Source organism: Gobio gobio, assembly GCF_949357685.1.
Source record: "Gobio gobio genome assembly, chromosome: 9".
NCBI lineage: Eukaryota > Metazoa > Chordata > Actinopteri > Cypriniformes > Gobionidae > Gobio > Gobio gobio.
The window spans coordinates 57525813-57548312 of record NC_137115.1 but is presented as its reverse complement, the minus strand read 5'-3'; the positions used below and the strand labels follow the sequence as shown (position 1 = coordinate 57548312).

At 47.4% G+C, this 22500-nt stretch overlaps 2 protein-coding genes across 2 annotated transcripts in view; one reads left to right on the top strand and one right to left on the bottom strand.

Annotated features, from left to right (window-relative positions):
- The window catches only part of ulk3 (unc-51 like kinase 3), a 32189-nt gene extending 30891 nt beyond the window's left edge, over positions 1–1298 (bottom strand). The window contains exons 1-2 of the mRNA XM_079824846.1: positions 981–1298; positions 755–895 (exon numbers count right to left, since the gene is read on the bottom strand). Of these exons, the coding sequence (XP_079680972.1) occupies positions 755–895; positions 981–1079 (240 nt within the window). The 5' untranslated portion in view covers positions 1080–1298. The remainder of the gene's footprint in view (positions 1–754; positions 896–980) is intronic.
- A 2493-nt stretch (positions 1299–3791) lies between these two features.
- Positions 3792–22500, top strand: part of tars3 (threonyl-tRNA synthetase 3) — a 57523-nt gene continuing 38814 nt past the window's right edge. Inside the window, exon 1 of the mRNA XM_079825621.1 lies at positions 3792–4088. Within this exon, the coding sequence (XP_079681747.1) occupies positions 3822–4088 (267 nt within the window). The 5' untranslated portion in view covers positions 3792–3821. The remainder of the gene's footprint in view (positions 4089–22500) is intronic.

The following is a 22500-nucleotide window of genomic DNA, read 5'->3' as shown; positions in this document are numbered from 1 at the left end:
TCAGTGAGTCGATTCAGCGGTTCAGAGCGTTATGAATCAGTGAGTCGATTCAGCGGTTCAGAGCGTTATGAATCAGTGAGTCGATTCAGCGGTTCAGAGCGTTATGAATCAGTGAGTTGATTCAGCGGTTCAGAGCGTTATGAATCAGTGAGTCGATTCAGCGGTTCCGAACGTTATGAATCAGTGAGTTGATTCAGCGGTTCGGAGCGTTATGAGTCAGTGAGTCGATTCAGCGGTTCAGAGCGTTATGAATCAGTGAGTCGATTCAGCGGTTCAGAGCGTTATGAATCAGCGAGTCGATTCAGCGGTTCGGAGCGTTATGAGTCAGTGAGTCGATTCAGCGGTTCAGAACGTTATGAATCAGTGAGTTGATTCAGCGGTTCAGAGCGTTATGAATCAGCGAGTCGATTCAGCGGTTCGGAGCGTTATGAATCAGCGAGTCGATTCAGCGGTTCAGAGCGTTATGAATCAGTGAGTTGATTCAGCGGTTCAGAGCGTTATGAATCAGTGAGTTGATTCAGCGGTTCAGAGCGTTATGAATCAGCGAGTCGATTCAGCGGTTCGGAGCGTTATGAATCAGAAACCCTAACCCTAACTGGCCGTAATTTAGATATATTTGTTTAACTGATGCTATAAACGTGTCTTTCAAATGAGAGATTGGTATCAAAGGTTCCTCACTGACCGAGGACTGGTTCTACTGGTGCTACTGGTCATCCCATGTTTATATCGTTAATCGTGTGTACGGTAAGTTGACCTGGAAGTCTTTGAGCTGCACGATATGCGGGTGGCGGACCGTCTTCAGGATCTCGATCTCGGTCAGCAGGTTCTCCATCGAGGTCTTATTGAGCGTCTTCTTACTGACCACCTTCACCGCCACCGCCTCCCTGCAGTCGGTCTGCGGTCAGAGCAGCTGTCAATCAAACACACTCCGATCATCACACACACACACACACACTGATCAGAGATCGATGAGCACTCGCCTTTCTGAACGCCTTATAGACCGTGGCGTAGGTGCCGCTTCCCAGCCTCTCCGTGAGGATGAAGTCCTGGAGCTTCGGCGGAGCGAAACCCGCGGCCATCCTGAACACTCATCAATAATCAATAATCAATAATCAATAATCAGAGATGTTTACAGCGCGGCGCGTTCCCCTGAGCCATTCAAGCGCGCGATTCAACCTCGGACTGCTGACTCAATGATATTAATAACCATATGTTATTATTTAGCCTAATATATGATCAGATGATACATTTTATGTGTTGACATATGAAGCGCCGCGGTGTGTTTACTTCCGCGCAGTGACGTCACCGCGCGCGTCACGGACAGATCCGGCACTGCGAATATTGCCATAATGTCGACATAATGTAGTAATTCACTATTATGGAATAATTATGACATACAAAGTCTCGTTATGTCGCAATTTGGCCATAATTAGGAAGTTTTAACATGATTTTTTCGCCTCGTGTGTCATAAATGGGCTTCTATAATTCTGTAGGGGAGAGTAGGGTAAGATGAGACATTTTTTAAAACGTACGTGGCCCTCAAGATAAGAGAAAATAAGGCAGACGTACAATGAAAGTATCTAAAGAAATTATCAGGACAAAGGGTTCTAAAAAATATGGCTTTTTTTTTCTCCTGTGGCTCAATTTACCCCACAGCGTTTGGCTCACTTTGCCCCAAAGCTGCCATTTGGGATAGAACTAAGCTAATATTTATCTGAATGATTTGCATGCTTTTATGCATTGCTTAATCACCAATGTGGATCTAATGATTTAATGATTTAATGATTTAATACATATTTTAAGACCTGTATAAATGTGTTAAGATTTTCCACTCCTCGTGCTCACAGTCTGCCAGAAAGATATACTTATCTGGTCACGTGATAATAAAAGTGAACAGGTGCCAAGATATAGGGGGTGGGTCAACTTACCCACTGGCTCGTCTTACCCCACTCTGCCCTACTGCGGCTCTGTGCTTCTTCAGGAGTGAAATGACAGTGTATTTGTGTTCTCGTGAGTCACGCGCTCTTATAAATAGCGCATGCGTCGTCCGGCCGGCAGGTGGCGCTGTGCGGCGCGTCAGAGCACAACAACACAACTCACGCGCGTAAGAGTGGGCGGGCCTTGCGTCTGATTGGTTACATTGTACTCTTTTTTTTTTGGCTGCATTGTACTATGGTGTGAATGTTTGTCTTTTTACTCTATTCAGAATGTGGTGTTTGTGTCTTGTTTCCAGTCCAAATATCGAATAATTCTTAAATCGAGATGCTTTTACTAAATAAGAACAATGATACAATGAGAACAATGTCTTGTTTCCTGGAAAATCAAATCAAAATGAAGTGAGTTTTTGCTTAAAACAAGTAAAATGATCTGCCAATTGTGTAAGAAACATAATCTTAATGCAAACACACACACACATTATTTTTCTTACCCCATTGGCAGATCATTTGAGCTGTTTTGCACTTAATTTAGATTTAGATCTTATATAGTAAATGCATCTTGATTTAAGAATTTTTAGATATTTGGAGTGGAAACGAGACAAAAATACAAAATACACCACAATTTTTTTTTCTTATTTAGTATTTGTGTCTTGTTTCCAGTCTTAATATCAAAAAAAAAATTCTGCTTTTACTGAATAAGTAAGTACAATGACATGATTGAAGTTAATTCTTCTTCTTGGGAAGTTTCATATTCATAAAGCTAAAGTAATATGTCTATAAATCCTGCATTTAAGTTTTTCTGTAAAGATATTAACACTTTTTATGACTCACTGAATTTAATTACTAGAAATAAGAATTGTATTAAAACATCTCTCATACTGGAAAAAGTCATTTGCAAAATGTAATGTTTTACCTTGTGCAATGTAAGATCTGTTGTGCGTGTCCTCCCGCAATTTCAATTTCTGTTTGTTTTTTGTTTGATGTTAAATGTTATTGTATATTTGGTATTTCGTCTTGTTTTCTAAATCAGGGGTTTTCCAGAAAATAAAAAGACAAAACTAAAAAAGGTCTACTGAATATTCTGTATCATTTCTGTTTCATGTTTCTCTCATTTCTTGCGGTATACATTGCAGAATATATATGTTTGCTTTATATCTTTAGTGAGTTTTTCTCACCATAGTCCCTTTATCTCGCTCACTGGCAGTTTTCTGAACACAGTACGCAAGCTTCTTACACTCTAAAAAATGCTGGGTTAAAAATAACCCAAGTTGGGTTGAAAATGGACTAACCCAGCAATTGGGTTGTTTTAAGCAAACATTTAACCCAACCGCTGGGTTAAAACAACCCAATTGCTGGGTTAGTCCATTTTCAATCCAACTTGGGTTATTTTTAACCCAGCATTTTTTAGAGTGTACATGCCTTATTGTGAAAGTTGCTTATACAAATGATTTTTAATTGAAAATGTTCTTCTTCAGGTTTATACATCCAACATCAATAGCCAATTTAAGTTGGGAAACAATACACTCTAAAAAATGCTGGGTTAAAAATAACCCTAGTTGGGTTGAAAATGGACTAACCCAGCAATTGGGTTGTTTTAAGCAAACATTTACCCCAACCGCTGGGTTAAAACAACCCAATTGCTGGGTTAGTCCATTTTTTTAACCCAATTTGGGTTATCTGAGTGTATGTTGTATTTATAATGTATAATAATTTTAGGAAGGGGGTCCCTCATAAAGATTCATCATATTTGGGGTCCTTGGCATCATAAAGTTTGAAAACCCCTGTTGTAAATAAACCAAGAGCGCCCCCTGCTGGAGTCCCCGCGCCTCCTCTCCTCGTGTCCCGGCGCTTCTCGGCCGCTGTGAGTGAGTGAGTGAGCAGAAGATGGCGGAGCGCATGGCTGCACGTTTGTCCGCTCAGGAGGCGCAGATCGAGGCGTTGAGTCGCGAGATCCACCGCCTGCAGGACGGACTGACCGGCGGCTTCGACTTCAGCACCCTGGCCAGCGGCCCGAGCCTCGACGCGCTGCTCACCGAGAACCAGAAGCTGAAGTACCGGCTCCTGCACCTCCGCCGGAGCCTCCGGCCCGAGACCGAGACACGGGAGAACCAGAGCAAGAGCGAGGAACCGAAGGAGAAGACCCGGCCAAAGGTGCGACTCCACGGGGCTCCAGACATCAGAGACGCGGGGCACACAGTTACATTTACATAAGTGCATGTTTGTTTATTGGAAATGTAGCTCTAAGCTTGAGTTGATATGCAGATCAAATGAACATTAATGTTCAAAAACCTCATGTTCACGGTGAGGATGTAAATATTGTGCTGTTATTAAATGTGCGGTTGCTCTTCTGTGGTCTGACCCACAGCTCCAGAGATTATTAAAGCAGCTCTGCTCTTGCTTTCTGGGTAATTCAGTCTCAATCTGAAGAACAGGTTTAGTTTTTCATGAGAGTTTGTGACTCTTTTCATGTTTTAGCCCAGCGATTGTGTTGTTTTAGTTCAGCGATTGTGTTGTTTTAGTCCAGCGATTGGGTTGTTTTAGTTCAGCGATTGTGTTGTTTTAGTTCAGCGATTGGGTTGTTTTAGCCCAGCGATTGTGTTGTTTTAGTTCAGCGATTGGGTTGTTTTAGTCCAGCGATTGGGTTGTTTTAGCCCAGCGATTGTGTTGTTTTAGTTCAGCGATTGGGTTGTTTTAGTCCAGCGATTGGGTTGTTTTAGTTCAGCGATTGTGTTGTTTTAGTTCAGCGATTGGGTTGTTTTAGCCCAGCGATTGGGTTGTTTTAGCCCAGCGATTGGGTTGTTTTAGCCCAGCGATTGTGTTGTTTTAGTTCAGCGATTGGGTTGTTTTAGTCCAGCGATTGGGTTGTTTTAGTCCAGCGCGATGGGGTTGTTTTAGTCCAGCGATTGGGTTGTTTTAGCCCAGCGATTGGGTTGTTTTAGCCCAGCGATTGGGGTTGTTTTAGCCCAGCGATTGGGTTGTTTTAGTCCAGCGATTGGGTTGTTTTAGTCCAGCACGATGGGGTTGTTTTAGTCCAGCACGATGGGGTTGTTTTAGTCCAGCGATTGGGTTGTTTTAGCCCAGCGATTGGGTTGTTTTAGTCCAGCGCGATGGGGTTGTTTTAGCCCAGCGATTGGGTTGTTTTAGTCCAGCGCGATGGGGTTGTTTTAGTCCAGCGATTGGGTTGTTTTAGTTCAGAGATTGGGGTTGTTTTAGTCCAGCGCGATGGGGTTGTTTTAGCCCAGCGATTGGGTTGCTTTAGTTCAGCGATGGGGTTGTTTTAGCCCAGCGATTGGGTTGCTTTAGTCCAGCGTGATGGGGTTGTTTTAGTCCAGCGATTGGGTTGTTTTAGTTCAGCGATTGGGTTGCTTTAGTCCAGCGCGATGGGGTTGTTTTAGTCCAGCGATTGGGTTGTTTTAGTCCAGAGATTGGGGTTGTTTTAGTCCAGAGATTGGGGTTGTTTTAGTCCAGCGCGATGGGGTTGTTTTAGTCCAGCGATTGGGTTGTTTTAGTCCAGCGCGATGGGGTTGTTTTAGTCCAGCGATTGGGTTGTTTTAGTCCAGCACGATGGGGTTGTTTTAGTCCAGCACGATGGGGTTGTTTTAGTCCAGCACGATGGGGTTGTTTTAGTCCAGCGATTGGGTTGTTTTAGCCCAGCGATTGGGTTGTTTTAGTCCAGCGCGATGGGGTTGTTTTAGCCCAGCGCGATGGGGTTGTTTTAGCCCAGCGATTGGGTTGTTTTAGTCCAGCGCGATGGGGTTGTTTTAGTCCAGCGATTGGGTTGTTTTAGTTCAGAGATTGGGGTTGTTTTAGTCCAGCGAGATTGGGGTTGTTTTAGTTCAGCGATTGGGTTGTTTTAGTTCAGCGATGGGGTTGTTTTAGTCCAGCGATTGGGGTTGTTTTAGCCCAGCGATTGGGGTTGTTTTAGCCCAGCGATTGGGGTTGTTTTAGCCCAGCGATTGGGGTTGTTTTAGCCCAGCGATTGGGGTTGTTTTAGCCCAGCGATTGGGGTTGTTTTTAGCCCAGCGAGATTGGGGTTGTTTTTAGCCCAGCGAGATTGGGGTTGTTTTTAGCCCAGCGATTGGGGTTGTTTTAGCCCAGCGATTGGGGTTGTTTTTAGCCCAGCGATTGGGGTTGTTTTTAGCCCAGCGAGATTGGGGTTGTTTTAGTTCAGCGATTGGGTTGTTTTAGTTCAGCGATTGGGGTTGTTTTAGCCCAGCGATTGGGGTTGTTTTAGCCCAGCGATTGTGTTGTTTTAGTTCAGCGATTGGGTTGTTTTAGTCCAGCGATTGGGTTGTTTTAGTCCAGCGCGATGGGGTTGTTTTAGTCCAGCGATTGGGTTGTTTTAGTCCAGCGCGATGGGGTTGTTTTAGTCCAGCGATTGGGTTGTTTTAGTCCAGCGCGATGGGGTTGTTTTAGTCCAGCGATTGGGTTGTTTTAGTCCAGCGCGATGGGGTTGTTTTAGTCCAGCGATTGGGTTGTTTTAGTCCAGCGCGATGGGGTTGTTTTAGCCCAGCGATTGGGTTGCTTTAGTCCAGCGATTGGGTTGTTTTAGCCCAGCGATTGGGTTGCTTTAGCTCAGCGATTATGGTTGTTTTAGCCCAGCGATTGGGGTTGTTTTAGCCCAGCGATTGGGGTTGTTTTAGTTCAGCGATTCGGTTGTTTTAGCCCAGCGATTGGGTTGCTTTAGCTCAGCGATTATGGTTGTTTTAGCCCAGCGATTGGGGTTGTTTTAGCCCAGCGATTGGGGTTGTTTTAGTTCAGCGATTCGGTTGTTTTAGCCCAGCGATTGGGTTGCTTTAGCTCAGCGATTATGGTTGTTTTAGCCCAGCGATTGGGGTTGTTTTAGCCCAGCGATTGGGGTTGTTTTAGTCCAGCGCGATGGGGTTGTTTTAGCCCAGCGATTATCGTTGTTTTAGCCCAGAGATTGGGGTTGTTTTAGTTCAGCGATTGTGTTGTTTTAGTCCAGCGATTGGGTTGTTTTAGCCCAGCGATTGGGTTGCTTTAGCTCAGTGATTATGGTTGTTTTAGCCCAGCGATTGGGGTTGTTTTAGCCCAGCGATTGGGGTTGTTTTAGTTCAGCGATTGGGTTGTTTTAGTCCAGCGCGATGGGGTTGTTTTAGCCCAGAGATTGGGGTTGTTTTAGCCCAGCGATTGGGGTTGTTTTAGCCCAGCGATTGGGGTTGTTTTTAGCCCAGCGAGATTGGGGTTGTTTTTAGCCCAGCGATTGGGGTTGTTTTTAGCCCAGCGATTGGGGTTGTTTTAGCCCAGCGATTGGGGTTGTTTTTAGCCCAGCGATTGGGGTTGTTTTTAGCCCAGCGAGATTGGGGTTGTTTTAGCCCAGCGATTGGGGTTGTTTTAGCCCAGCGATTGTGTTGTTTTAGTTCAGCGATTGGGTTGTTTTAGTCCAGCGATTGGGTTGTTTTAGTCCAGCGCGATGGGGTTGTTTTAGTCCAGCGCGATGGGGTTGTTTTAGTCCAGCGATTGGGTTGTTTAAGTCCAGCGCGATGGGGTTGTTTTAGTCCAGCGCGATGGGGTTGTTTTAGCCCAGAGATTGGGGTTGTTTTAGCCCAGAGATTGGGGTTGTTTTAGCCCAGAGATTGGGGTTGTTTTAGCCCAGCGATTGGGGTTGTTTTAGCCCAGCGATTGGGGTTGTTTTAGCCCAGCGATTGGGGTTGTTTTTAGCTCAGTGATTATGGTTGTTTTAGCCCAGCGATTGGGGTTGTTTTAGTTCAGCGATTGGGTTGTTTTAGTCCAGCGCGATGGGGTTGTTTTAGCCCAGAGATTGGGGTTGTTTTAGACCAGAGATTGGGGTTGTTTTAGCCCAGAGATTGGGGTTGTTTTAGCCCAGCGATTGGGGTTGTTTTAGCCCAGCGATTGGGGTTGTTTTAGCCCAGCGATTGGGGTTGTTTTAGCCCAGCGATTGGGGTTGTTTTTAGCCCAGCGAGATTGGGGTTGTTTTTAGCCCAGCGAGATTGGGGTTGTTTTTAGCCCAGCGATTGGGGTTGTTTTAGCCCAGCGATTGGGGTTGTTTTTAGCCCAGCGATTGGGGTTGTTTTTAGCCCAGCGAGATTGGGGTTGTTTTAGTTCAGCGATTGGGTTGTTTTAGTTCAGCGATTGGGTTGTTTTAGTTCAGCGATTGGGGTTGTTTTAGCCCAGCGATTGGGGTTGTTTTAGCCCAGCGATTGTGTTGTTTTAGTTCAGCGATTGGGTTGTTTTAGTCCAGCGATTGGGTTGTTTTAGTCCAGCGCGATGGGGTTGTTTTAGTCCAGCGATTGGGTTGTTTTAGTCCAGCGCGATGGGGTTGTTTTAGTCCAGCGATTGGGTTGTTTTAGTCCAGCGCGATGGGGTTGTTTTAGTCCAGCGATTGGGTTGTTTTAGTCCAGCGCGATGGGGTTGTTTTAGTCCAGCGATTGGGTTGTTTTAGTCCAGCGCGATGGGGTTGTTTTAGCCCAGCGATTGGGTTGCTTTAGTCCAGCGATTGGGTTGTTTTAGCCCAGCGATTGGGTTGCTTTAGCTCAGCGATTATGGTTGTTTTAGCCCAGCGATTGGGGTTGTTTTAGCCCAGCGATTGGGGTTGTTTTAGTTCAGCGATTCGGTTGTTTTAGCCCAGCGATTGGGTTGCTTTAGCTCAGCGATTATGGTTGTTTTAGCCCAGCGATTGGGGTTGTTTTAGCCCAGCGATTGGGGTTGTTTTAGTTCAGCGATTCGGTTGTTTTAGCCCAGCGATTGGGTTGCTTTAGCTCAGCGATTATGGTTGTTTTAGCCCAGCGATTGGGGTTGTTTTAGCCCAGCGATTGGGGTTGTTTTAGTCCAGCGCGATGGGGTTGTTTTAGCCCAGCGATTATCGTTGTTTTAGCCCAGAGATTGGGGTTGTTTTAGTTCAGCGATTGTGTTGTTTTAGTCCAGCGATTGGGTTGTTTTAGCCCAGCGATTGGGTTGCTTTAGCTCAGTGATTATGGTTGTTTTAGCCCAGCGATTGGGGTTGTTTTAGCCCAGCGATTGGGGTTGTTTTAGTTCAGCGATTGGGTTGTTTTAGTCCAGCGCGATGGGGTTGTTTTAGCCCAGAGATTGGGGTTGTTTTAGCCCAGCGATTGGGGTTGTTTTAGCCCAGCGATTGGGGTTGTTTTTAGCCCAGCGAGATTGGGGTTGTTTTTAGCCCAGCGATTGGGGTTGTTTTTAGCCCAGCGATTGGGGTTGTTTTAGCCCAGCGATTGGGGTTGTTTTTAGCCCAGCGATTGGGGTTGTTTTTAGCCCAGCGAGATTGGGGTTGTTTTAGCCCAGCGATTGGGGTTGTTTTAGCCCAGCGATTGTGTTGTTTTAGTTCAGCGATTGGGTTGTTTTAGTCCAGCGATTGGGTTGTTTTAGTCCAGCGCGATGGGGTTGTTTTAGTCCAGCGCGATGGGGTTGTTTTAGTCCAGCGATTGGGTTGTTTTAGTCCAGCGCGATGGGGTTGTTTTAGTCCAGCGCGATGGGGTTGTTTTAGCCCAGAGATTGGGGTTGTTTTAGCCCAGAGATTGGGGTTGTTTTAGCCCAGAGATTGGGGTTGTTTTAGCCCAGCGATTGGGGTTGTTTTAGCCCAGCGATTGGGGTTGTTTTAGCCCAGCGATTGGGGTTGTTTTTAGCTCAGTGATTATGGTTGTTTTAGCCCAGCGATTGGGGTTGTTTTAGTTCAGCGATTGGGTTGTTTTAGTCCAGCGCGATGGGGTTGTTTTAGCCCAGAGATTGGGGTTGTTTTAGACCAGAGATTGGGGTTGTTTTAGCCCAGAGATTGGGGTTGTTTTAGCCCAGCGATTGGGGTTGTTTTAGCCCAGCGATTGGGGTTGTTTTAGCCCAGCGATTGGGGTTGTTTTAGCCCAGCGATTGGGGTTGTTTTTAGCCCAGCGAGATTGGGGTTGTTTTTAGCCCAGCGAGATTGGGGTTGTTTTTAGCCCAGCGATTGGGGTTGTTTTAGCCCAGCGATTGGGGTTGTTTTTAGCCCAGCGATTGGGGTTGTTTTTAGCCCAGCGAGATTGGGGTTGTTTTAGTTCAGCGATTGGGTTGTTTTAGTTCAGCGATTGGGGTTGTTTTAGCCCAGCGATTGGGGTTGTTTTAGCCCAGCGATTGTGTTGTTTTAGTTCAGCGATTGGGTTGTTTTAGTCCAGCGCGATGGGGTTGTTTTAGTCCAGCGATTGGGTTGTTTTAGTCCAGCGCGATGGGGTTGTTTTAGTCCAGCGATTGGGTTGTTTTAGTCCAGCGCGATGGGGTTGTTTTAGTCCAGCGATTGGGTTGTTTTAGTCCAGCGCGATGGGGTTGTTTTAGTCCAGCGATTGGGTTGTTTTAGTCCAGCGCGATGGGGTTGTTTTAGCCCAGCGATTGGGTTGCTTTAGTCCAGCGATTGGGTTGTTTTAGCCCAGCGATTGGGTTGCTTTAGCTCAGCGATTATGGTTGTTTTAGCCCAGCGATTGGGGTTGTTTTAGCCCAGCGATTGGGGTTGTTTTAGTTCAGCGATTCGGTTGTTTTAGCCCAGCGATTGGGTTGCTTTAGCTCAGCGATTATGGTTGTTTTAGCCCAGCGATTGGGGTTGTTTTAGCCCAGCGATTGGGGTTGTTTTAGTTCAGCGATTCGGTTGTTTTAGCCCAGCGATTGGGTTGCTTTAGCTCAGCGATTATGGTTGTTTTAGCCCAGCGATTGGGGTTGTTTTAGCCCAGCGATTGGGGTTGTTTTAGTCCAGCGCGATGGGGTTGTTTTAGCCCAGCGATTATCGTTGTTTTAGCCCAGAGATTGGGGTTGTTTTAGTTCAGCGATTGTGTTGTTTTAGTCCAGCGATTGGGTTGTTTTAGCCCAGCGATTGGGTTGCTTTAGCTCAGTGATTATGGTTGTTTTAGCCCAGCGATTGGGGTTGTTTTAGCCCAGCGATTGGGGTTGTTTTAGTTCAGCGATTGGGTTGTTTTAGTCCAGCGCGATGGGGTTGTTTTAGCCCAGAGATTGGGGTTGTTTTAGCCCAGCGATTGGGGTTGTTTTAGCCCAGCGATTGGGGTTGTTTTTAGCCCAGCGAGATTGGGGTTGTTTTTAGCCCAGCGATTGGGGTTGTTTTTAGCCCAGCGATTGGGGTTGTTTTAGCCCAGCGATTGGGGTTGTTTTTAGCCCAGCGATTGGGGTTGTTTTTAGCCCAGCGAGATTGGGGTTGTTTTAGCCCAGCGATTGGGGTTGTTTTAGCCCAGCGATTGTGTTGTTTTAGTTCAGCGATTGGGTTGTTTTAGTCCAGCGATTGGGTTGTTTTAGTCCAGCGCGATGGGGTTGTTTTAGTCCAGCGCGATGGGGTTGTTTTAGTCCAGCGATTGGGTTGTTTTAGTCCAGCGCGATGGGGTTGTTTTAGTCCAGCGCGATGGGGTTGTTTTAGCCCAGAGATTGGGGTTGTTTTAGCCCAGAGATTGGGGTTGTTTTAGCCCAGAGATTGGGGTTGTTTTAGCCCAGCGATTGGGGTTGTTTTAGCCCAGCGATTGGGGTTGTTTTAGCCCAGCGATTGGGGTTGTTTTTAGCTCAGTGATTATGGTTGTTTTAGCCCAGCGATTGGGGTTGTTTTAGTTCAGCGATTGGGTTGTTTTAGTCCAGCGCGATGGGGTTGTTTTAGCCCAGAGATTGGGGTTGTTTTAGACCAGAGATTGGGGTTGTTTTAGCCCAGAGATTGGGGTTGTTTTAGCCCAGAGATTGGGGTTGTTTTAGCCCAGCGATTGGGGTTGTTTTAGCCCAGCGATTGGGGTTGTTTTAGCCCAGCGATTGGGGTTGTTTTAGCCCAGCGATTGGGGTTGTTTTTAGCCCAGCGAGATTGGGGTTGTTTTTAGCCCAGCGAGATTGGGGTTGTTTTTAGCCCAGCGATTGGGGTTGTTTTAGCCCAGCGATTGGGGTTGTTTTTAGCCCAGCGATTGGGGTTGTTTTTAGCCCAGCGAGATTGGGGTTGTTTTAGTTCAGCGATTGGGTTGTTTTAGTTCAGCGATTGGGGTTGTTTTAGCCCAGCGATTGGGGTTGTTTTAGCCCAGCGATTGTGTTGTTTTAGTTCAGCGATTGGGTTGTTTTAGTCCAGCGATTGGGTTGTTTTAGTCCAGCGCGATGGGGTTGTTTTAGTCCAGCGATTGGGTTGTTTTAGTCCAGCGCGATGGGGTTGTTTTAGTCCAGCGATTGGGTTGTTTTAGTCCAGCGCGATGGGGTTGTTTTAGTCCAGCGATTGGGTTGTTTTAGTCCAGCGCGATGGGGTTGTTTTAGTCCAGCGATTGGGTTGTTTTAGTCCAGCGCGATGGGGTTGTTTTAGCCCAGCGATTGGGTTGCTTTAGTCCAGCGATTGGGTTGTTTTAGCCCAGCGATTGGGTTGCTTTAGCTCAGCGATTATGGTTGTTTTAGCCCAGCGATTGGGGTTGTTTTAGCCCAGCGATTGGGGTTGTTTTAGTTCAGCGATTCGGTTGTTTTAGCCCAGCGATTGGGTTGCTTTAGCTCAGCGATTATGGTTGTTTTAGCCCAGCGATTGGGGTTGTTTTAGCCCAGCGATTGGGGTTGTTTTAGTTCAGCGATTCGGTTGTTTTAGCCCAGCGATTGGGTTGCTTTAGCTCAGCGATTATGGTTGTTTTAGCCCAGCGATTGGGGTTGTTTTAGCCCAGCGATTGGGGTTGTTTTAGTCCAGCGCGATGGGGTTGTTTTAGCCCAGCGATTATCGTTGTTTTAGCCCAGAGATTGGGGTTGTTTTAGTTCAGCGATTGTGTTGTTTTAGTCCAGCGATTGGGTTGTTTTAGCCCAGCGATTGGGTTGCTTTAGCTCAGTGATTATGGTTGTTTTAGCCCAGCGATTGGGGTTGTTTTAGCCCAGCGATTGGGGTTGTTTTAGTTCAGCGATTGGGTTGTTTTAGTCCAGCGCGATGGGGTTGTTTTAGCCCAGAGATTGGGGTTGTTTTAGCCCAGCGATTGGGGTTGTTTTAGCCCAGCGATTGGGGTTGTTTTTAGCCCAGCGAGATTGGGGTTGTTTTTAGCCCAGCGATTGGGGTTGTTTTTAGCCCAGCGATTGGGGTTGTTTTAGCCCAGCGATTGGGGTTGTTTTTAGCCCAGCGATTGGGGTTGTTTTTAGCCCAGCGAGATTGGGGTTGTTTTAGCCCAGCGATTGGGGTTGTTTTAGCCCAGCGATTGTGTTGTTTTAGTTCAGCGATTGGGTTGTTTTAGTCCAGCGATTGGGTTGTTTTAGTCCAGCGCGATGGGGTTGTTTTAGTCCAGCGCGATGGGGTTGTTTTAGTCCAGCGCGATGGGGTTGTTTTAGTCCAGCGATTGGGTTGTTTTAGTTCAGCGATTCGGTTGTTTTAGCCCAGCGATTGGGTTGCTTTAGCTCAGCGATTATGGTTGTTTTAGCCCAGCGATTGGGGTTGTTTTAGCCCAGCGATTGGGGTTGTTTTAGTTCAGCGATTCGGTTGTTTTAGCCCAGCGATTGGGTTGCTTTAGCTCAGCGATTATGGTTGTTTTAGCCCAGCGATTGGGGTTGTTTTAGCCCAGCGATTGGGGTTGTTTTAGTCCAGCGCGATGGGGTTGTTTTAGCCCAGCGATTATCGTTGTTTTAGCCCAGAGATTGGGGTTGTTTTAGTTCAGCGATTGTGTTGTTTTAGTCCAGCGATTGGGTTGTTTTAGCCCAGCGATTGGGTTGCTTTAGCTCAGTGATTATGGTTGTTTTAGCCCAGCGATTGGGGTTGTTTTAGCCCAGCGATTGGGGTTGTTTTAGTTCAGCGATTGGGTTGTTTTAGTCCAGCGCGATGGGGTTGTTTTAGCCCAGAGATTGGGGTTGTTTTAGCCCAGCGATTGGGGTTGTTTTAGCCCAGCGATTGGGGTTGTTTTTAGCCCAGCGAGATTGGGGTTGTTTTTAGCCCAGCGATTGGGGTTGTTTTTAGCCCAGCGATTGGGGTTGTTTTAGCCCAGCGATTGGGGTTGTTTTTAGCCCAGCGATTGGGGTTGTTTTTAGCCCAGCGAGATTGGGGTTGTTTTAGCCCAGCGATTGGGGTTGTTTTAGCCCAGCGATTGTGTTGTTTTAGTTCAGCGATTGGGTTGTTTTAGTCCAGCGATTGGGTTGTTTTAGTCCAGCGCGATGGGGTTGTTTTAGTCCAGCGCGATGGGGTTGTTTTAGTCCAGCGCGATGGGGTTGTTTTAGTCCAGCGATTGGGTTGTTTTAGTCCAGCGCGATGGGGTTGTTTTAGTCCAGCGCGATGGGGTTGTTTTAGCCCAGAGATTGGGGTTGTTTTAGCCCAGAGATTGGGGTTGTTTTAGCCCAGAGATTGGGGTTGTTTTAGCCCAGCGATTGGGGTTGTTTTAGCCCAGCGATTGGGGTTGTTTTAGCCCAGCGATTGGGGTTGTTTTTAGCTCAGTGATTATGGTTGTTTTAGTTCAGCGATTGGGTTGTTTTAGTCCAGCGCGATGGGGTTGTTTTAGCCCAGAGATTGGGGTTGTTTTAGACCAGAGATTGGGGTTGTTTTAGCCCAGAGATTGGGGTTGTTTTAGCCCAGCGATTGGGGTTGTTTTAGCCCAGCGATTGGGGTTGTTTTAGCCCAGCGATTGGGGTTGTTTTAGCCCAGCGATTGGGGTTGTTTTTAGCCCAGCGAGATTGGGGTTGTTTTTAGCCCAGCGAGATTGGGGTTGTTTTTAGCCCAGCGATTGGGGTTGTTTTAGCCCAGCGATTGGGGTTGTTTTTAGCCCAGCGATTGGGGTTGTTTTTAGCCCAGCGAGATTGGGGTTGTTTTAGTTCAGCGATTGGGTTGTTTTAGTTCAGCGATTGGGGTTGTTTTAGCCCAGCGATTGGGGTTGTTTTAGCCCAGCGATTGTGTTGTTTTAGTTCAGCGATTGGGTTGTTTTAGTCCAGCGATTGGGTTGTTTTAGTCCAGCGCGATGGGGTTGTTTTAGTCCAGCGATTGGGTTGTTTTAGTCCAGCGCGATGGGGTTGTTTTAGTCCAGCGATTGGGTTGTTTTAGTCCAGCGCGATGGGGTTGTTTTAGTCCAGCGATTGGGTTGTTTTAGTCCAGCGCGATGGGGTTGTTTTAGTCCAGCGATTGGGTTGTTTTAGTCCAGCGCGATGGGGTTGTTTTAGCCCAGCGATTGGGTTGCTTTAGTCCAGCGATTGGGTTGTTTTAGCCCAGCGATTGGGTTGCTTTAGCTCAGCGATTATGGTTGTTTTAGCCCAGCGATTGGGGTTGTTTTAGCCCAGCGATTGGGGTTGTTTTAGTTCAGCGATTCGGTTGTTTTAGCCCAGCGATTGGGTTGCTTTAGCTCAGCGATTATGGTTGTTTTAGCCCAGCGATTGGGGTTGTTTTAGCCCAGCGATTGGGGTTGTTTTAGTTCAGCGATTCGGTTGTTTTAGCCCAGCGATTGGGTTGCTTTAGCTCAGCGATTATGGTTGTTTTAGCCCAGCGATTGGGGTTGTTTTAGCCCAGCGATTGGGGTTGTTTTAGTCCAGCGCGATGGGGTTGTTTTAGCCCAGCGATTATCGTTGTTTTAGCCCAGAGATTGGGGTTGTTTTAGTTCAGCGATTGTGTTGTTTTAGTCCAGCGATTGGGTTGTTTTAGCCCAGCGATTGGGTTGCTTTAGCTCAGTGATTATGGTTGTTTTAGCCCAGCGATTGGGGTTGTTTTAGCCCAGCGATTGGGGTTGTTTTAGTTCAGCGATTGGGTTGTTTTAGTCCAGCGCGATGGGGTTGTTTTAGCCCAGAGATTGGGGTTGTTTTAGCCCAGCGATTGGGGTTGTTTTAGCCCAGCGATTGGGGTTGTTTTTAGCCCAGCGAGATTGGGGTTGTTTTTAGCCCAGCGATTGGGGTTGTTTTTAGCCCAGCGATTGGGGTTGTTTTAGCCCAGCGATTGGGGTTGTTTTTAGCCCAGCGATTGGGGTTGTTTTTAGCCCAGCGAGATTGGGGTTGTTTTAGCCCAGCGATTGGGGTTGTTTTAGCCCAGCGATTGTGTTGTTTTAGTTCAGCGATTGGGTTGTTTTAGTCCAGCGATTGGGTTGTTTTAGTCCAGCGCGATGGGGTTGTTTTAGTCCAGCGCGATGGGGTTGTTTTAGTCCAGCGATTGGGTTGTTTTAGTCCAGCGCGATGGGGTTGTTTTAGTCCAGCGCGATGGGGTTGTTTTAGCCCAGAGATTGGGGTTGTTTTAGCCCAGAGATTGGGGTTGTTTTAGCCCAGAGATTGGGGTTGTTTTAGCCCAGCGATTGGGGTTGTTTTAGCCCAGCGATTGGGGTTGTTTTAGCCCAGCGATTGGGGTTGTTTTTAGCTCAGTGATTATGGTTGTTTTAGCCCAGCGATTGGGGTTGTTTTAGTTCAGCGATTGGGTTGTTTTAGTCCAGCGCGATGGGGTTGTTTTAGCCCAGAGATTGGGGTTGTTTTAGACCAGAGATTGGGGTTGTTTTAGCCCAGAGATTGGGGTTGTTTTAGCCCAGCGATTGGGGTTGTTTTAGCCCAGCGATTGGGGTTGTTTTAGCCCAGCGATTGGGGTTGTTTTAGCCCAGCGATTGGGGTTGTTTTTAGCCCAGCGAGATTGGGGTTGTTTTTAGCCCAGCGAGATTGGGGTTGTTTTTAGCCCAGCGATTGGGGTTGTTTTAGCCCAGCGATTGGGGTTGTTTTTAGCCCAGCGATTGGGGTTGTTTTTAGCCCAGCGAGATTGGGGTTGTTTTAGTTCAGCGATTGGGTTGTTTTAGTTCAGCGATTGGGGTTGTTTTAGCCCAGCGATTGGGGTTGTTTTAGCCCAGCGATTGTGTTGTTTTAGTTCAGCGATTGGGTTGTTTTAGTCCAGCGATTGGGTTGTTTTAGTCCAGCGCGATGGGGTTGTTTTAGTCCAGCGATTGGGTTGTTTTAGTCCAGCGCGATGGGGTTGTTTTAGTCCAGCGATTGGGTTGTTTTAGTCCAGCGCGATGGGGTTGTTTTAGTCCAGCGATTGGGTTTTTTTAGTCCAGCGCGATGGGGTTGTTTTAGTCCAGCGATTGGGTTGTTTTAGTCCAGCGCGATGGGGTTGTTTTAGCCCAGCGATTGGGTTGCTTTAGTCCAGCGATTGGGTTGTTTTAGCCCAGCGATTGGGTTGCTTTAGCTCAGCGATTATGGTTGTTTTAGCCCAGCGATTGGGGTTGTTTTAGCCCAGCGATTGGGGTTGTTTTAGTTCAGCGATTCGGTTGTTTTAGCCCAGCGATTGGGTTGCTTTAGCTCAGCGATTATGGTTGTTTTAGCCCAGCGATTGGGGTTGTTTTAGCCCAGCGATTGGGGTTGTTTTAGTTCAGCGATTCGGTTGTTTTAGCCCAGCGATTGGGTTGCTTTAGCTCAGCGATTATGGTTGTTTTAGCCCAGCGATTGGGGTTGTTTTAGCCCAGCGATTGGGGTTGTTTTAGTCCAGCGCGATGGGGTTGTTTTAGCCCAGCGATTATCGTTGTTTTAGCCCAGAGATTGGGGTTGTTTTAGTTCAGCGATTGTGTTGTTTTAGTCCAGCGATTGGGTTGTTTTAGCCCAGCGATTGGGTTGCTTTAGCTCAGTGATTATGGTTGTTTTAGCCCAGCGATTGGGGTTGTTTTAGCCCAGCGATTGGGGTTGTTTTAGTTCAGCGATTGGGTTGTTTTAGTCCAGCGCGATGGGGTTGTTTTAGCCCAGCGATTGGGTTGTTTTAGCCCAGCGATTGGGGTTGTTTTAGCCCAGCGATTGGGGTTGTTTTTAGCCCAGCGAGATTGGGGTTGTTTTTAGCCCAGCGATTGGGGTTGTTTTAGTCCAGCGCGATTGGGTTGTTTTAGTTCAGCGATTGGGTTGCTTTAGTCCAGCGCGATGGGGTTGTTTTAGCCCAGCGATTGGGTTGCTTTAGCCCAGCGATTGGGTTGCTTTAGTCCAGCGCGATGGGGTTGTTTTAGTCCAGCGCGATGGGGTTGTTTTAGTCCAGCGCGATGGGGTTGTTTTAGCCCAGCGATTGGGGTTGTTTTAGCCCAGCGATTGGGGTTGTTTTAGCCCAGCGATTGGGTTGTTTTAGCCCAGCGATTGGGTTGCTTTAGCTCAGTGATTATGGTTGTTTTAGCCCAGCGATTGGGGTTGTTTTAGCCCAGCGATTGGGGTTGTTTTAGTTCAGCGATTGGGTTGTTTTAGTCCAGCGCGATGGGGTTGTTTTAGCCCAGAGATTGGGGTTGTTTTAGCCCAGAGATTGGGGTTGTTTTAGCCCAGAGATTGGGGTTGTTTTAGCCCAGCGATTGGGGTTGTTTTAGCCCAGCGATTGGGGTTGTTTTAGCCCAGCGATTGGGGTTGTTTTTAGCTCAGCGATTATGGTTGTTTTAGCCCAGCGATTGGGGTTGTTTTAGTTCAGCGATTGGGTTGTTTTAGTCCAGCGCGATGGGGTTGTTTTAGCCCAGAGATTGGGGTTGTTTTAGACCAGAGATTGGGGTTGTTTTAGCCCAGAGATTGGGGTTGTTTTAGCCCAGCGATTGGGGTTGTTTTAGCCCAGCGATTGGGGTTGTTTTAGCCCAGCGATTGGGGTTGTTTTAGCCCAGCGATTGGGGTTGTTTTTAGCCCAGCGAGATTGGGGTTGTTTTTAGCCCAGCGAGATTGGGGTTGTTTTTAGCCCAGCGAGATTGGGGTTGTTTTAGTTCAGCGATTGGGTTGTTTTAGTTCAGCGATTGGGGTTGTTTTAGCCCAGCGATTGGGGTTGTTTTAGCCCAGCGATTGTGTTGTTTTAGTTCAGCGATTGGGTTGTTTTAGTCCAGCGATTGGGTTGTTTTAGTCCAGCGCGATGGGGTTTTTTTAGTCCAGCGATTGGGTTGTTTTAGTCCAGCGCGATGGGGTTGTTTTAGTCCAGCGATTGGGTTGTTTTAGTCCAGCGCGATGGGGTTGTTTTAGTCCAGCGATTGGGTTGTTTTAGTCCAGCGCGATGGGGTTGTTTTAGTCCAGCGATTGGGTTGTTTTAGTCCAGCGCGATGGGGTTGTTTTAGCCCAGCGATTGGGTTGCTTTAGTCCAGCGATTGGGTTGTTTTAGCCCAGCGATTGGGTTGCTTTAGCTCAGCGATTATGGTTGTTTTAGCCCAGCGATTGGGGTTGTTTTAGCCCAGCGATTGGGGTTGTTTTAGTTCAGCGATTCGGTTGTTTTAGCCCAGCGATTGGGTTGCTTTAGCTCAGCGATTATGGTTGTTTTAGCCCAGCGATTGGGGTTGTTTTAGCCCAGCGATTGGGGTTGTTTTAGTTCAGCGATTCGGTTGTTTTAGCCCAGCGATTGGGTTGCTTTAGCTCAGCGATTATGGTTGTTTTAGCCCAGCGATTGGGGTTGTTTTAGTCCAGCGCGATGGGGTTGTTTTAGCCCAGCGATTATCGTTGTTTTAGCCCAGAGATTGGGGTTGTTTTAGTTCAGCGATTGTGTTGTTTTAGTCCAGCGATTTGGTTGTTTTAGCCCAGCGATTGGGTTGCTTTAGCTCAGTGATTATGGTTGTTTTAGCCCAGCGATTGGGGTTGTTTTAGCCCAGCGATTGGGGTTGTTTTAGTTCAGCGATTGGGTTGTTTTAGTCCAGCGCGATGGGGTTGTTTTAGCCCAGAGATTGGGGTTGTTTTAGCCCAGCGATTGGGGTTGTTTTAGCCCAGCGATTGGGGTTGTTTTTAGCCCAGCGAGATTGGGGTTGTTTTTAGCCCAGCGATTGGGGTTGTTTTTAGCCCAGCGATTGGGGTTGTTTTAGCCCAGCGATTGGGGTTGTTTTTAGCCCAGCGATTGGGGTTGTTTTTAGCCCAGCGAGATTGGGGTTGTTTTAGCCCAGCGATTGGGGTTGTTTTAGCCCAGCGATTGTGTTGTTTTAGTTCAGCGATTGGGTTGTTTTAGTCCAGCGATTGGGTTGTTTTAGTCCAGCGCGATGGGGTTGTTTTAGTCCAGCGCGATGGGGTTGTTTTAGTCCAGCGCGATGGGGTTGTTTTAGTCCAGCGCGATGGGGTTGTTTTAGCCCAGCGATTGGGTTGCTTTAGTCCAGCGATTGGGTTGTTTTAGCCCAGCGATTGGGTTGCTTTAGCTCAGCGATTATGGTTGTTTTAGCCCAGCGATTGGGGTTGTTTTAGCCCAGCGATTGGGGTTATTTTAGTTCAGAGATTGGGGTGGTTTTAGCCCAGCGATTGGGGTTGTTTTAGCCCAGCGATTGGGGTTGTTTTAGTTCAGAGATTGGGGTTGTTTTAGTCCAGCGCGATGGGGTTGTTTTAGTCCAGCGATTGGGTTGCTTTAGTTCAGCGATGGGGTTGTTTTAGCCCAGCGATTGGGTTGCTTTAGTCCAGCGTGATGGGGTTGTTTTAGTCCAGCGATTGGGTTGTTTTAGTTCAGCGATTGGGTTGCTTTAGTCCAGCGCGATGGGGTTGTTTTAGTCCAGAGATTGGGGTTGTTTTAGTCCAGCGCGATGGGGTTGTTTTAGCCCAGCGATTGGGTTGTTTTAGTCCAGCGATTGGGTTGTTTTAGTCCAGCGCGATGGGGTTGTTTTAGTCCAGCGATTGGGTTGTTTTAGTCCAGCACGATGGGGTTGTTTTAGTCCAGCACGATGGGGTTGTTTTAGTCCAGCGATTGGGTTGTTTTAGCCCAGCGATTGGGTTGTTTTAGTCCAGCGCGATGGGGTTGTTTTAGCCCAGCGATTGGGTTGTTTTAGTCCAGCGCGATGGGGTTGTTTTAGTCCAGCGATTGGGTTGTTTTAGTTCAGAGATTGGGGTTGTTTTAGTCCAGCGCGATGGGGTTGTTTTAGCCCAGCGATTGGGTTGCTTTAGTTCAGCGATGGGGTTGTTTTAGCCCAGCGATTGGGTTGCTTTAGTCCAGCGTGATGGGGTTGTTTTAGTCCAGCGATTGGGTTGTTTTAGTTCAGCGATTGGGTTGCTTTAGTCCAGCGCGATGGGGTTGTTTTAGTCCAGCGATTGGGTTGTTTTAGTCCAGAGATTGGGGTTGTTTTAGTCCAGCGCGATTGGGTTGTTTTAGTTCAGCGATTGGGTTGCTTTAGTCCAGCGCGATGGGGTTGTTTTAGCCCAGCGATTGGGTTGCTTTAGCCCAGCGATTGGGTTGCTTTAGTCCAGCGCGATGGGGTTGTTTTAGTCCAGAGATTGGGGTTGTTTTAGTCCAGCGCGATGGGGTTGTTTTAGCCCAGCGATTGGGGTTGTTTTAGCCCAGCGATTGGGTTGTTTTAGTCCAGCGCGATGGGGTTGTTTTAGCCCAGCGATTGGGTTGCTTTAGCTCAGCGATTATGGTTGTTTTAGCCCAGCGATTGGGGTTGTTTTAGCCCAGCGATTGGGGTTGTTTTAGCCCAGCGATTGTGTTGTTTTAGTTCAGCGATTGGGTTGTTTTAGTCCAGCGCGATGGGGTTGTTTTAGCCCAGCGATTGGGTTGTTTTAGCCCAGCGATTGGGGTTGTTTTAGCCCAGCGATTGGGGTTGTTTTAGTTCAGCGATTGTGTTGTTTTAGTCCAGCGATTGGGTTGCTTTAGCTCAGCGATTATGGTTGTTTTAGTTCAGCGATTGGGTTGTTTTAGTCCAGCGCGATGGGGTTGTTTTAGCCCAGAGATTGGGTTGTTTTAGCCCAGAGATTGGGGTTGTTTTAGCCCAGCGATTGGGGTTGTTTTAGCCCAGCGATTGTGGTTGTTTTAGCCCAGCGATTGGCGTCGTTTTAGCCCAGCGATTGGGGTTGTTTTAGCCCAGCGATTGGGTTGCTTTAGTCCAGCGATTGGGTTGTTTTAGCCCAGCGATTGGGTTGCTTTAGCTCAGCGATTATGGTTGTTTTAGCCCAGCGATTGGGGTTGTTTTAGCCCAGCGATTGGGGTTGTTTTAGTTCAGCGATTGTGTTGTTTTAGTCCAGCGATTGGGTTGTTTTAGCCCAGCGATTGGGTTGCTTTAGCTCAGCGATTATGGTTGTTTTAGCCCAGCGATTGGGGTTGTTTTAGTTCAGCGATTGGGTTGTTTTAGTCCAGCGCGATGGGGTTGTTTTAGCCCAGAGATTGGGTTGTTTTAGCCCAGAGATTGGGGTTGTTTTAGCCCAGCGATTGGGGTTGTTTTAGCCCAGCGATTGTGGTTGCTTTAGCCCAGCGATTGGGGTTGTTTTAGCCCAGCGATTGTGTTGTTTTAGTTCAGCGATTGGGTTGTTTTAGTCCAGCGCGATGGGGTTGTTTTAGTTCAGCGATTGGGTTGTTTTAGTCCAGCGCGATGGGGTTGTTTTAGCCCAGCGATTGGGTTGCTTTAGTCCAGCGATTGGGTTGTTTTAGCCCAGCGATTGGGTTGCTTTAGCTCAGCGATTGGGTTGTTTTAGCCCAGCGATTGGGTTGCTTTAGCTCAGCGATTATGGTTGTTTTAGCCCAGCGATTGGGTTTTTTTTAGTTCAGCGATTGTGTTGTTTTAGTCCAGCGATTGGGTTGTTTTAGCCCAGCGATTGGGGTTGTTTTAGCCCAGCGATTGGGGTTGTTTTAGCCCAGCGATTGGGGTTGTTTTAGCCCAGCGATTGGGGTTGTTTTAGCCCAGCGATTGGGGTTGTTTTAGCCCAGCGATTGGGGTTGTTTTAGTTCAGCGATTGGGGTTGTTTTAGTTCAGCGATTGGGTTGTTTTAGTCCAGCGCGATGGGGTTGTTTTAGCCC